Source organism: Galendromus occidentalis, unplaced genomic scaffold (assembly GCF_000255335.2).
Source record: "Galendromus occidentalis unplaced genomic scaffold, Mocc_1.1 scf7180000077384, whole genome shotgun sequence".
NCBI classification, from domain to species: Eukaryota; Metazoa; Arthropoda; class Arachnida; order Mesostigmata; family Phytoseiidae; genus Galendromus; species Galendromus occidentalis.
Genome location: NW_003805372.1, coordinates 679365 through 694659, shown reverse-complemented (window position 1 = coordinate 694659; position 15295 = coordinate 679365). Strand labels below are relative to the sequence as shown.

The following is a 15295-nucleotide window of genomic DNA, read 5'->3' as shown; positions in this document are numbered from 1 at the left end:
GAAACTCATAGGGAACGATGCCTGGGAACAGCCGAAAGGGAATGGAGAGATCACCAGTCACAAGAGAGAGTTCGAAGGGAGAAACGTTCCCCGGGTGAATCGCTGAAGGACATTATCCTCAGCGATTCGCTTATTCGCTGAAATGAGAATCTTGTCGCAAACGCAAGCGGCTCCACGATTCAGTTACCGATCGTTGCCAACTTTTCCCGCTCTACTTGGTGATCGATCGGCAATCGACGCAACAGTGACAGGCCGTTCGGTGGTTCCCCCGTGTCGAGATCTCTGATTTTCCTGCTGATGCATCGGAGCGCGGAGATCATGCAGCTTGCCGCTGGAGAAGCGTCCCTGCATTTCCTGTTCCTGTAGTCCATTAGGCTCGAGTTCAGATGCGGTATCCTGCGTGCGGGAAAAATACGCGGAGCGGAAGTAAATGAACGAGGCTCTTGGCAAAAAGTTGAGTTTATTTTTTTTAGTGTTCATATATAATAATGATCATCGGTAAGAAGTCGACTCGGGCATTCAGTTCCGACCGGTTCGTGTCGGAATCGAAGTATTCGTTGAGTTGTCGTGTTCGTGGAGCGCGGCCCAATTGGCTCGCTCTCAACGTAATCTAAGGAACAGTCGTTCTCGCGCCGGCGCAAAGACGTAAACGGATTTTTTCTTGTTTCGACCCGGCGAGGGAAGACTTGAAACATTTGTTCGACAACAACATTAGATCGTTCGTGCTCGATTGGCGGACAACTCGAGAACGGTATTCACAACATTCTGTACACAACTTTTGGGATCAGCTGAAATTCACGCAGAAGTGAGAAGGGCCAAACCGCTCGCGGCAGTGAGACCCTGATTCTTCTCTCGGTCGTTTCCGCATATTTCCCCTTGCTCTCTAGCGGAATAATTTTCATTTCGAATTCAGAATCTTCGGCCAATCTGTCCCCCATCTGAGAGCCGGGCTCTCCGAAGGGCTCATCTGACTGAGTGGCTCCTTGAAGGTAGTCTCAGACCCTTCCTAAGCAGATGGACTTCGTGGTGCTCTCGATTATATAATTACAACGTCATACTAGAAATAAGAAAAGATTCACAGTCACAGTCAAGTTCACGCATCACTCACCGGAGGTCGGTTCTCGATCGGCTCGAGTTTGATAATTGAACTGAGGGTCAGGAGGTACCCACAGCTGGGATGTTTGACGACCCATGCGAAGCTCTCATACAGATTAGGACCTTGATCACAGAACCGACCGTATTGGGAGTTTATCGGCAGGGGAGCAGCTCAATCATGGAGCAGGAGTTGAATGATCGATGGGCTGCGCGGGCGATTCGATGCATGATTATCAAGAAGGAGTGCGCAACCGCATCGTCTCGCCCCTGCATCCCTCGATAATGTGTCTCTACTACAGGATCCAAACATCATCAATAATAATATTCCATTCTTATCTCACAGCTGATAGTCATGACAGTAGAAAACTAATTTATCCAAATCACTTCTTCTTCCGGTCAACTTCTCTTTTTGCTTTTCATTCTTCCGAAGTTGGTCCCTGTGTGTTGGCCCCGAAAAGTGCTCCGCGATCGGGTCACTTGATCGGATGCCTTTAGCATGCTGCCAGAGGGGCGTCGGTACCGCGGTACCACGATACCTAGAGTGTAGAAAAATATATGCGAACCGATCATGGTGATCGGTCGCTGAGCTTGTTACGTAAAGCGAGCTTCCAAACGGGAAGTCATTCGGATTCAACAACGAGGGAACCGAACGGGAACGCTTGGCCAACGTTTTTCTCCTCAGCTAAATCGTCGATACACCTGAGCATTGGGACCACTCACTTGCGCGTAGACTTCAGCATAATTCTATTATCAAGGGATCGGGCGAGGGTGGAATACGTAATGAGGCTCTTGTGATGCCTGGCGAGGGGCCCCGCAGGAAATCACTCTATCGAGAGCCCCGACTTTCGGCCTGTTTCCAGAGGGCTCAACCGAAGGTAGTCCCTCCTCTTCCTAATCCTTAGTTCGTCAACAGATGGAGTCTGGTTGAGTTGCACTCATCAACGAGCCTAATGGAACGATTGTTTGATTTGGGTTTGTGTTCATTTCCAGCATGTCGAGGTCGCTGGAATTGAAGATTTTCAAAACGTTACGGCTTTGCTCCAATGACGAGTGCTATGCACCTTTCAAAAATCTACCGCCGGTCTGCGCGAGAGCTCCCGGATGTCTGTCGTCGAGAGATCGTTTCGACGCCCTTGGAAGCACTCAGATAAACCGTTTTTCCGTAGGTCGACATTTTGTGCCAAATATAAGTTACCTCCTCGACTGAAGTCTTATCGGCGGATAGGCGAAAGAAAATGACAGTTGTACCCTCTACTTGTCGGGAAACGTCGGTGCGACTCGACCGTGGATTGCGCAGGAAGATCAACGAATGCCGGAGTACTATTCGAAGCTGAGGATATACTTGGACGCCGAAGACAGGAGTCAACTCACCCCATGCTTGATATTTGCATCTGGTTAACGTCAGGCATCGAGGAAAGTTGAGGCATAACCGTAATGCCGCTCAACTGAGACCCGTCCGGCCACTGAATAGAAGCTTGCGGAGGGAGCTTCGTAAGGCAGTCGTCTGACGTCAGGGTGGTCGTCTCCCCCAGAACACCACCCCCATCCAAATGTCAGAGGGTCGTTTCCCTGAAAACGAGCGGAAACGTTGATTGTCTCGTGGAAAACATGAGCCAGCTCGGGTTTGCTCGTACCGACGTTTCGTTCCTACGCTTCATTCCTCCTATGGTCCTCGTCCTCCGGGGGACCTGCGGACTCGGATCTACTTCGCGAACACACGTCTCTAAGTATTTTTAGATCCTCGCTCTCATCGTCATAGACATCAGACGTGATTCGCGTCCGAAACATTCCGTCGTTCGTTCGATTGACTCTTATTTCGAGAACGAGTCGTCTCGGTACGGTTTCTAGTCCATCGAGTTTCCATGGGATCTGATCGACTGCCATGAGTCATGACGCAATGATGCGGATTCGATCCAACAACAGGGGGAGCGAAGGCATCGATGAATCGCGAGGTCTCCACGAAGGGAGCCGCGTGGTCCGGGCTTGACTCGACTTGGGCCTTACAAAGTATCCGTCGAGCGTTTCTCGTTTATTCGAAAGGTTACTCGACGGGAGTCCTTTTGCGTCTTGTCGAGCCGCCGTCTACGGATCTGCTTTTCGTCGTCTGGACGCGATCGGCTGTCGGTTTTGGGCTCGTTGCTCTCCGCCGCTTCCGAGGCTCCGAGCGTAAAGAAAACAGTTTGGTTTCCCTGCAAACATCCACATCCCAGCTGAGGTACGTAGACGTAGTACAATAGAGCCGGGAGGGAAATCCTCAAGGTCCGATCCGATTCTTCGAATATTCTCCTAAAGCTCCCGACGATGACGTATTCCGGAGCCCTGTTCCTGTTTTCGACTACGCAAGGAAGATGGGTTCCCGAAACGAGAGAGGCTCGCGTAAACTTCGGCTGTTTTGGAGTCGATGTTTCGGCCAGAGTTTCGCAACTAAGCGGATCGTTTCCGAGAACAATAATTTTCACGAGGCATTATAAAAGGAACTTTCTCTGTTGCGCATTCGTGTTATTGATGTCGCTCTTGCCGTCGGTCGGGGGAGAATTTTTATGAGGCGCACGCATCGCGAACTCCTATAGTCGTTTTCCACGAGACTCGGGCTGAATCGAAGGGCATGCGCGGCCAATTGATCAGCACTATTGGCATATCGATGATCAAAAAGTGGAATGAAAGGCTGTTCATCATGCATTCTCCCTCTCCCATTCTTTGCTCGGTGAAGCCGACATGCTTGGGAAGGACCGCGGTTTCTGGGGAATTGTTAGCCCCATATACCGATGGGGAACGTCCCAATCGTGAATTCATTCTTCGCTGATTCGAAGGGCAAGAGAGGAATGGATTCTCCGTGTCGAATACCCCATCACGGATGCTGATATCCTACCATAGACGGTGACCGGCAAGCGGACTTCGAGGGAATTCGTGGAAGAATAGTCGGACTGTCGACGCTTTCGCAAACGAGACGGAACCCCCAACTTTTTCGGGAATCCATCGACAGTGGGACAGGTGGCCTCGTGAGGGTAGCTGTGGTATCGATTCGATTCGAACCGGTGCATCGGTGTTCCGGCAGACAGAGGGATTTCAAGCGGGGCGAATCAGAGAGTTCCCAACAGAGTGAGGAAAGAACTCAGACTCTGAGAACGTTCAAAAAGCAGAACCGTTAAAAGTCTGCAGAAGAAAGTTCGTCATGGACTCGAATGAATTGTGTAGGAGCCCTCTATTGTTTCTGCGTCAGAACCCTCGAGAACTTCCGTAACGACCGGAACGTCTTCGCTCACTCAGTCAGATCCAGGGAACTAGAAAGGAGGAAACAATTTGTACTTTTCAAGGAGTTCGTCGAGGGAAGACTCGCTCACAGGCATGCGGTTGTCGGGCAACCCATGGAATCCGACCCTGTGGGCGATCGATAGGTGGTCTGCCGGCCGAGGCCTACCAACTTGTTACTTTGTCTGAGCTACAGAGGGAGGAATGCAGACCCCGATGAATTCGTCTGGGAGCGACCGAAGTACGTGCAGACGAGGGAATTCCACCTTCTGGGGCCGATGCTGAACTCTGGGACTCAGAACCCACAGAGATTATCATTCGCGTCCCCTTCGATGGGAGGACTTTCGTTGGCCCGTTTTCGCCCGTGATCGATCCGGCGAGACATCATGCTGGTCGTCCACGCAAGTCCGCGTATCGACCTCCCGAATCGGAATTAGTGTCATACAGTATCTTCAATGTCTTCCAGGAACTCCCTCAGTTTTGTCTCGCGTCCTGTATAGCGTTGAAAGGATCGGCGGGTCCAGCAGACCCGGACGCCGATCTGCTGCATGGGCTTGCCAAAATAGGTCAATGACACTGAGGGACAAAGGAAGCAAAACAAGCAAAGAGAAGATACTCACGAAGCAATATCTCCGTTGGTCATGGCAGAGAGACTGAAAGGGTGCGAAAACATCGATTAGTCCTCGGTAGGCTTGGCTGGTGTCAGCTTGACGTACAAGGCGTTATTTATGTCGCCTCCCGCTAAGCTTCAGGAAGGGTACGGGGTCGAATAATAATCTATTACTAATTGTGCACAGAGTACTTACATATAGCTTGTCTTGGCGTGTAAGGGTTCGGCCTCATCATTGTATGGCGGCAGATGCGTCGACCTGATGTAGTCGGAGTCTTCCGACGACTCGGATCGTGTCGTGTGGCACGAACCAGACGCAGCTGTGCGAAGCTCCCCATGCAGACTAAGCAGAAGTGTCGGATTGACGAACGAGTGCACAAAAGCCACGTGCAGGCTGATTTGATACCAAAGATTGTTGCTAAGACCGGCGATATTAACTGTGGATTCAGAAAGAGACACATTCAATTATTATAATTCTCGAACCTGCGAGGACATCGATCGGCCTCGAACCCTCGCTCTCGAGTCGAACCTCACTCGTTCGGTCATTTTCTTCTTGTTCCCCATCATCGTTCCCAAGATCGACGTCTTTTTCCGAAAATAAACGTTACTACGTGCGGAAGCGCGCGGAGCAAACGACGGATAGGGGAATGCGAGTCCCGGAATGCCCTAGGGGGAGTTGCGCAGAGTCGTATCGACGTCGGAGTAAAATAAATTTGAACAATGGGGAAGGAAGGATGCCACAGAGGATGGAAAGTAAGGAGGACGAGCTTTCAATCCGGAGATTCGTTCTGGAATCACTGTAGCTTATATGTGGGGCACGTCGCGGATCCACTGTAACAACGCGTGCTTCAACTGCCAACTATCTGCGATCTGACGGAAACTTTATAGATGTTTGTCTAGTCGAAGCCCTGGCTCGTCGCCAGATCCGAGCGGCTCCAGCAGACGGGCAACGAAACCGACGGACCGGCGGACCGAGCGACCGTCCACCCGACCGACTGGCGGACGAGTGAGCAATAAATGGCCGGCTCCGTTCGCACAGTGAGCTCTCGTTCTCCACGGTTGCCGCATATACGCAACGTAGAAATGAGCCCAACAGGATGGTCATGAAATTCCAAGGCGCCACGGGCTCTACGTGGTCGAACTTTGCGGTCCGGCCCATCGGTAGGTCGAGCGTGGGATCGCATTCGGCTACCGGGTTAAAGGAAAAAGATTGCACCGAAATGGTCCTATGCAGCCGGCGGGAGTTTGGCGAGCATCTCGGTGGGAGCTCGTGCTTTTCTCCGCTGTTGCCGGCGGCTCCCGGAAGAGCGCACTCCGCAGCCTTCGTAAGCCAACCGTGTTCTTGGAAAAGGCTCCAGCGGTAGAGCAAAGCTCGTTAGGAGTATTGCGCCGAGGGGGTAAGTCTGGAACCCTCTTCTCCGTGCATAGCAGAGTACAGCTCAATCTGGGATGCTCTCCGACCTCGGGCAGAGGCAACCCCCGCCGCCGAGTGCGTGTCCAAGTAGAAGCGGACGGAAACGACTCCGAAAAGTCGGTCATTTGTTGGATTCGAGCACCAAAGAGGGTTAACGCTGTGTAAGGCCAGGACGTAAAGTATGGGCACTCCTCGATTTTCGATTCCGTTTTTCTCTTTATCTCCATAAGGAGGAAAACGGAGAGAATAAGTCGGGTCTCCACCCCCTGGTCCGGCTATGAGCGGCAGCTCAGTCTGGACAAAGACAATGGAGTAAGAAACGATGCAAGAGCTTTTGTGTTTTTTCATCATTAATTTCTCCGAGGGACAGCTTCTGATCTGAGGGGAGAGAACAAAAAAGGAGCAGTGAGCCCTTGGCCAGGGATACAGAGTGTTTCTCTCTCAGAACATCGTGTTGAAAAAGCGTTCTTCTCCTTCCGCGTACGCCATCGTGCGCCAAGCCGCTTCTCCGCTTGTTCGTCGGATGGCATGTTAGCCAGACGGCCGACTGGCTGCCTGGTCACACGGTCGGACGGTTGGCTGGTTGAGTGCTCTCGTATAAAATCCATATGCGAGAGAGAAAGACACGGAGCAAGGACCTGCGGTACAGTAGAGAGGAAAGGAAAGATGGAGTAGAAAAAAGGAACGACAAGAATCGGGCGAAAGCGAGTTTAGCCAGAAGAGGCACGGCGAGGACCGAGCGGAAAGGAATGCGGCAACAAGGACTGCTGCGTACTGGCAGACGTAACCTGGCGTAGTAGGTTTTGTCGTAGGACCCGAAACCCGTTCGGCTTGATATGCAAAGAGGAGCGGAAAGCATCCTGCGCCCGTGGCAGGTCTCCCCCGAAGATTATCTCTATGGTTCCGAGGTAATTTTGTTAAGACCGCGGAAGATATCTCGAGTCTTATCGCAACTCTCGAAGATTCATCAGCACTTCACTTGGACGAGCGGATTCCGTGCATCGATCAACAGGATCGATGCGAGAAAATTTACGGGAAGAATCAAAACGAAAAATGAAAGGAATAACCAACAGGGCCACCTAACGCTCTACTGAATCGATCGTTCGAAAGTCGTCTGAATATGCGCTTAAATTTCACTCACTAGGCTGCAGGAGTGTGACCGAAAAGAGAGGTCCCCAGAAGATGAGATAGGCTACGAGCATGATGACAAACATTTTTACTCGTCGAATGCCTTCCCGTTCGAGTCGTCCTATGTAGTTTTGGACAGAATTGCTGCTATTGCTGCACTGATCAATGTTGTCGGCTGGAAAGAGAGAGGCAATTCGGAGTTGAGCATTCTGAGACAAATGTTTCCCGTGGAGCGATCGAAGAAAAGTTCCGAGGGAAAGTCGTTTTTCTCCCCGACGTTTCGGCCGCTATATCCGTGGAGCTCCAGAGGTCCTCGACGATCAATTCACAGCTCGAGACCTCGCAATCGAATCCTCGGAATCCCACCAGGAGCGAGTCGCCGCCTGCATGTCAGACACGACAGATGCATGAACGAGCGTCCCTGCCCAGGAGCGAGTGTACGCTCGTACACTCGTCGAGGGGAACAGCTGTTCTCATCATTGCGGTCGAGTAGCTGAGCGAAGCACGCCGACCCATGTACGTAAAGGACGGTGAAGAATTGGCTCGAGACGGAACTATTCCAATTTTGCCGTTATGTGGTCCGGGGATTCAAGCGGATTTAGCGCAGCTCGATATTATATCGAACTCGCCGATCGGGCCTAAAGTTCTGAAGCCGGCGGCGCAGCGGTGGCGAGGAAGACGAGGGTGCCCAGGGTGCCGTCGACGACTGTAAAATCTACACGCGAACTACTCACCGTTTCGCATCGAAATAACCGTGGTTACGAGACTGGCGATCCGGAGACTATCGACATTTCCACGGGCCTTATGAAGGTCTTTGAAGAGTTTCCGGAGGTGAATACCCATAAGGCCTACGCAGAGTAGGTTCACTCCGATCCAGAGGATGTTGAGCACGTAATGTCGCACCGGGCCATAAACTATTGGGCAAACGTCTAGGCCGTGCGATGCAGGATCACGGTTTTGATAGAGGGCACCCGACAGAAATGTGGGACCCAGATTAATGGTGAACGCGGCGAACCAGATGATGAATAGGCCAAACATTATACACTGCGGGCTCTCGAGGAGAATCTGCAACGAGTTCCATTGCTTTGAAACGGTGCACTCTGCGGTGAATCGAGCCCTCGTCCTTTGACGGGGCTCAATAACTCGCCGTGAATGAGGCCGGCGGGAGTTTCTAAAGGTCGTGTCGAAATTCGCTCGGTGAACTTTGCGAGAGAACGGACGACATCTCTCGCAATTTCGAATTAATTATTGTGATCGGGGCCCATGAATCATCGACAGGGCGAGAGGAACGGAGGAGAGTCTCCGCGTAGAACAAACTCTGGCCACTGATCTAGTGATCTGCTACCCGAGAAGTCGAGATCTCGATGCGGGAGCGTCGTTGGTGTTGAATCTCGAGTTACCTACCTGGCTCGCGTCTATGACGGAGTTGGGGGTATCCTGATCGGGTAACAGAGGCACATCGTTGAGGACGGCGACCAAGAGATTCACCGTGGAAACAGTCACCAGAAGTAGAAAGCAAGTCTCGATCAGCGCACACGGCGGGAGACGCTGACAGAGCAGCACCGATATCCCCATCGGTACCAGGAGTAGAGCTCTCACGCAATCGACGAGTCCTTGATGGAACAACAAACCTTGCGACCATCTGCGAAAAAAGCTGTTAGGATCTTCGGAGCGATCGATCGATATCGGATCTCAGAGCCGACGGGTTTCTTCTTCCCGGTCGAAGCGAGGGTGGGACCCCGGGAAGAGCCAAATACGGGAATAAGCGGAACGGCGAGCGAATTCGCAGCAAACACCCGCTGGCGTCACGGGACGAGGGACGGAGCAGCTGGAAGAGCCCAATCGGAAAAATTCCCGCGAGGGAAAACACTGGCTTGAAATACGAAGGAATCGGATGCGTGACATTCCGGAAGATGAATGAACGATTCGTGGCCTGCGCGCGTTGTGCGCCCGCGAATCGTCTACCGCGAGAGTTTTGATGACATGCGTAGAACTCCGCCGCAGATCTCATTGTGATATGCGTATCCGGACATTCCCGAAACAGAGTATCTGACTGTTCCTCAAGCAGGCGTACGTGGAATCAAGTGAGCGGTATCTCGAGCGGGAAATCCCCGCCGTCATGGAGCAGCGGCGTATCGGGACGCGAAACGACCAACTTAAGGTCGAGATCGTGCAGGCTTGCGCAGATGCGCTCGCTCGTATATTCCCCGTTTCCCGTGCATGAATGGGGCCTACAGTGGGGTTCTTGCGTACGAGCCAGCTGACGTGCGTACGTGCAGGGGCGCAGGGTTTGTGAGCGAAGCATTGCGCGGCAGGAGAGCCTGGGCTTACCTTCGCAGAGCTTTGTTGGTAAGGATCAACGACATCAAGAACACGTTGGCACTCACTCCCAGGAAGGCGATCGTGAACAGAACGATCGCTTCGGACGTCTGAGCCGGATGGCAAAGAACCCCGTTTCCTCCTCTATGTTGGGAGGCCATCTGGAAGATTGGGAAACTTTGGCTTCAGAGAATACTTTATGGCGATACCTCACGCGGGGCGCACTCAACAAGTTCTCCGGAACCAAATGAAGTGAAACGAGTGTGCTGTACGATGTGGCGGTGCGTTGCTCCGTATCGGGTGGGATTCGAGCGCCGGGTCAAACTCGGGCCCGTGTTTTTGTGCCATGTGGGACCATGGAGTGCCCTCGATGCCGTAGGGGGGGCGCGTAGTCTTCATCTTTCTGCTCAATGCCGCGAGAGCATCGGGATTTCAGGTCAAAGGAGGGAGCTTCTCCCACCGTTGGGGGGGCAAATACAATGTGCATTGTCATCGGGCTCTGAATGAGTGTCGATGTTTCGCCGGAATTTTCCATCCCGACATTTGATCATACGTTTCGGACGGTTTAGTCAGCTGTGGGCCCGCCGGAATATGATGGAGCTCTGCTCCACGCTAGCTTCCGCGCGATAGATTTGAATTGTGGAGGAAATGCGGGAACTAGCAGGGAAGCGCTGCCATGGAGCACTTGTCGTTTTGTTCAACTACTGCAACAAAATCTCTCCTCCGGTCGAAGAAACTTGAGACTCCGACTAAAGCGGTCGGTAGCTGAGGAGGCCGTCTGAAATTGCGTCCGAGTTTCTTACCTTCTCCTCTCCGCTCTTCGAGGAGCAGAAGGAGGAGGGACTATCTGCAAAGCCTTCCCCGCGTTAGAAGGAGTTTCTGGCAATTCATCTGCTGGAGAGAGTGATCACTCACTCGAGACAGAAAGAAAATTATGCTCTGTTTCTATGTACTCGGAGCTACGGAGTCGGATCGAGAATCTCGTTTCCGTTTATTAAATCTGAGTCTTCGAAGGACTGAGCCGAATGCGCATGACCGCTTCGAATGGTCCCGAGGAGCGTGAAATATATGCTTCCCGTGATGGAATTTGTAGCTATTCAAAACTTTCACCCGTGGCCCAAGCGACCGCGTGCTCGGAGTCAATAGAACAGGAACACGTCCGCTCTCGCAGAAGGAGAAGCTCCCGGATGGGAAAATGCGGAGCGCGGTTTTTGCAGTAATCACCACAGAACGATTATTGAGAACACGGGAAGCATGTGAAAATTGGCCAACTGTTGATTCATTCGAGTCGAAAAGACGTCGGCATCGAGTTGGAGCCCGATCTACATACTTTGCATGAATTAAAGTGGGAGGCGAGTCTAGGTTCGGCGGAAAGAATGAGAGCTCGGAGAGGTGGGAAAAAATAGCCTCGAAGGAGTCGGTGTGCGCGGCTGGATCGGTCGTGGATTCAGAAATGGGCGGGACAGGCACGTTTTTGGCAAAAATATTTCTTTTTCGATAAGGCGTGCAGGCTCGGTAGCGAATCCGAGGAAGAATGGAACGGGCGCGCTCTCGCAAATTGCAGCCCTTTTCAGCATATTAACAAAAATAGTTCGTCTGCCGCCTGTTCGTGGGTTCATTCGCTTCTCCTTCGCTGCAAAAATTGCTCTCAGACCTCTCTTAGACTCGAATAAAAGGAAGCGAGCACGAGGGGAATTCCCGGTAGAATACTCATTCGGGTGTTGGATTCAGGAGAACCTCAATGAGGCGAACCCGATCCTTCAAAATATGGTGAGAGACTCCGCGATCCCGTCGACGCGACGGTCATTTTCGATGCTGGAGTTCTCTTTCAGGGTCCGAAATCATTGATCGAGAGCAACGGCTTCAAGCACGAGGAACTCAGGACTTGAGTCCCAGCCGTACACTCGCTGGGGATTCCGAACCCGTTCTCGTTGACGGTCATGTGTACCATCCATTGAAGACTAATAATCGATCTAGAAAATCCGAGAGCAACAAGGACCCCAGGAAACTCGTATCGAAGGTCACAAAGCCACGGGGTTCCGTCCCTGATCGACCTGATCAGGCCTACAGCCTCGAAACGAGTGATGGCGGAGTTCTGAGTTTCCGGACGATAATAATACAAATAACCTGACTCGAGCATATGGTGAAAATAAATGGAGAAAGTAATTTTTCTGGGCATGGAGACCCGCCATCACCCGGACTCCCCGCGAAGTCGAGGAGGGAGACGAAACTCCGACGATTCGCAAGGTGAGCACGCAATTAATCGATGACTTGTAAGACTCACCTGATGGTAGTAATGGTAGCCTGTAATCGCAGGTTGTGAACTCTGCGTCGTTGTCGCATGCTGGTGTAGGGAGATGTTGCTGGCATTGATGTGAACGTAAGGGGCCAACACAGCCCCGTCACTCATGGTGCGCGCCAGATGTATTTCCCCGAGCACCGGTTTTGGCCCCCGAGCAGGCCAAAAGCAGCCGATCACCGCACTTCAAGCCGCCGTCGCAACATACCTGTAACGAATTCAGAAACCCTGAAGTCATTCCATAACGAAAACTCGCATACTCCGCGAAGGTTTAGAAAGAGCAGCACGCGGGAAAAAACAACATCCGTTCGCTCTTAAAAGTTCGCGCTCGTGTGCTCACAACTTCTCACCATTCGCCTTTTCGCTCTCTCTCGACTCTTCCAGCGAAAGGGGGAGTAAGCGCAACTAGCTTCATTAGGATGCTGGAGTTTCCCGGAAGCGTTTGCCGAGAACGCGAGAAGCGTCAAGACGAGTCGAACAGCTTCCTTTTCGTTTTCACTCCCTCGGTCGTTTTCTTGGTCCCTTCTTGACGACGTCGCCGTCGTCGTTGTTGTTGTCGGAGCCGCCGCTGCGAGTTCTTCATTGTTCCGATTGAAAAGTGAACAATGTCTCACAGCAATTCCCTATTCAGCTATGACGTCAACCGTCCAAGGAGTCATCCGGAGTCCAGCTCGCTTGTTCAAGTGCTGACTGGCATGAGAGGAGGGAATTCTCAGCGGGAAGAGTTTGTTTGCGCGTATGACTTTTCAGGATGAGTTCTAGAGTTTGCCGTTTTCCAAGACGCGGATAATATAGCCGCGGAGCGGGAGATGATTTTTCTGAATATCGGTGAGATAGAGTGGAGGTTCCGGGGACTTGACGGGGTTCCCGAAATTCTCAACGAGCTGAGGGGCCACGCCATCGCATCGACGAGCTCCTCGGGGCTATCATTACCCCATGACTGCACTTCCAGAGGAGCCGAGCCGTGCCATCACTCCGGCCGGGAGGTCGCAAAGCTCCGGAAGCGCATCATGGGCGTAATCGGAGACCCCCACTGTTAGGTGATCTCCCGACTCCCGATCAACTAGGTTCATTTCTCGTCTCGAGTTTTGCTCGACGATTTCCCTTGAATCTGCGACACGAACTACCACGGACAGCAAACTCGCTGCCTGCTTCGGGAGTTCCTCTCTCGCTATATGTGTTCATGTTATACTCGGTCGACGATGCTCGAGGTCAGAGGGTCCCGGGCTCGTTTACGCGGCCGTCAGGTTGCAAATGGACGAGTTGTTATTTTCGACGGGCCGGAATCCCAGCAGCAAAAACGCTAGTAATGGTATAACTTGGAAAAAATAACGGGGATCATGATGGTTATAATGATGATGACGAATCTGGTACGAAAAAAAGCTCCATCAAACGCAATGTTATCATCAGCCAGCGACTAATATACGCCTCCTGGTGGCAACAAGCTATTTTTGCAGCGGAGCTATCATCACTAATGGTGAGATCATAGCTGAAGGATTCCTCGGCATCTCCTCGAGGAGGCACGGACAGGGATAGGACCGAGCAATAGAAAGTGAAGGAGCTCCACGGAGAGACGGCCAGAGGGGCCGGACAAGAACGAAGGCCCGGGGATTACAATGCGCCGTACAGCGATGGCAAACCGACGAAGCCAGAGGAGCCGGGGAAGAGGACCGAGGGGCGACCTGGACTTGAAAGTTGCGATTGAGAGAGACAAGTGAGCTCCAGTATCGCAGATTACGGTCATATGTTGGAGAATTAGGAGGAGCACGGAGGGAGAGAGGAAAGAGAGCACGAGCGTCGGGAAGAGGTCAGAATGCCGAAATGAGTCCAAGTCTCCAATAACTCCGCACAGTAGATACAGGAGACGGTGCCGGCGACGGGAGAGAGTCGGGATCGTCAAATGAAAAACGTGAGGCTATTCCGGAGTCGGAGCGGGAATAATATATTCCGAGAGAGAATTCACACATATAGCTCGGCGTTTGCATCTGAGCGGCGTCATTACGGGACCCGGACAGATCTCAAGGCGATTCCGAGACGTCTCCCAGGGCTCGGGCGTGTGGCCTGATTTGGAGTGATGACTGACTGGGTGCTCGCTCGAGGCTGTCCGCACTCCTAACGAAACCGACAGGAGTGGCGACGGCCGCCGGAGGCGCAGCAACAGGAGAACAATACTTGTCGGATTGTAAAAAAACGTCTAATGGTTTCAGACACGTCCGCTGACCGTAAACGGCTAGTAGCGAGGTCATCTGCTAACTCTGTGGCCCTCCAGCTCTCACTCATCCTTAAGGCCACCCACCCAAGGGACTTTGTCAGCGATAAAAATCACAGCTGTTTCTTTCTCGCTTTCCCTCGATCTCTCTCGATATTTTTTTCTCTGCTCTGACTAGCCCTCTCTCGTAAACCGAGCCCTCGTTAAGGCATTGCAGGCGCACAGATGTCCGGACAGACGGACCGGCTGTCGGTCGGCCGCTTGCTCGAAAGGACGTATGGTCGCGCGGACGGACGGGCGTCCGTTCGTCAGACAGGCGGAGGAGCCGTCCGACAACTGAATGCAATTCTGTAACGATTGGCCGGACAACATGCGTAAGACGACGATTCAGCATCTCCCGAACAACGACGTCGAGCACGGGTAACGGATATCCGAGCGATCTCGTTCCGTCTGCTACGCCGACGTACTTATACAAGCGGGGCTTCACTAACGTGTGTACGGGTCGACGAGCAGATACGTTACGTATGCAGCTTTTTTGGTGCGCTGAGAATCCGACGGAATGATTCGTTCTGACAGACATTATCGCGCATCAGACATTCACGGATCCTCTGGAGCTCGCGAGGAATGGATACATCGAATAATTTTAATTCACCGACGCGGTGATATTCCTCGAGTTTAGGAATATTCGGATCGAGGAAAGGGATCTCTCCCTCTCCAATATTTGGGAATTCGGAGGAAGTTCGTTCTACAGACGGACGTGCGTCGTGGAAGACGTCTTGGGAATAGATCCGCCAGTCTGGGGGTTCAGTCGGACCGGAAATTCCCCAGGGTGTGACTTCTGCCGAAACAGCAGGAGTAGACGAATTTTCGGAAAAATAATTTCGTTAGCGGTGGTCTCCCGCAAGGACTGCGTTGTCTTGGCGACTTCAACTAAGAAACCGCACGACGCCGCTGCTGTTTCCCGCCGTAAAT

General features: G+C 52.4%; 1 protein-coding gene across 1 annotated transcript; it reads right to left on the bottom strand.

Moving 5' to 3' along the window:
- Positions 1-4960: 4960 nt before the first annotated feature.
- Positions 4961-12225, bottom strand: LOC100903266 (uncharacterized). The gene is made up of 7 exons (XM_029111195.1): positions 12100-12225; positions 9828-9976; positions 8901-9138; positions 8231-8561; positions 7510-7671; positions 5151-5391; positions 4961-4997 (listed from the first exon to the last, which is right to left on the bottom strand). Exons 1-7 carry the CDS (start codon positions 12223-12225, stop codon positions 4961-4963), a joined length of 1284 nt encoding a protein of 427 aa, XP_028967028.1.
- Between the last annotated feature and the right edge of the window lie 3070 nt (positions 12226-15295).

Coding starts and splice junctions, on each gene's coding strand:
- LOC100903266 (XM_029111195.1), bottom strand. CDS start 12,225: ATGAGTGACGGGGCTGTGTTGGCCCCTTACGTTCACATCAATGCCAGC. Junction 8,562..8,900: donor CCGTCATAGACGCGAGCCAG/GTAGGTAACTCG, acceptor AACTCGTTGCAG/ATTCTCCTCGAGAGCCCGCA. Junction 7,672..8,230: donor GGTTATTTCGATGCGAAACG/GTGAGTAGTTCG, acceptor CTCTCTTTCCAG/CCGACAACATTGATCAGTGC.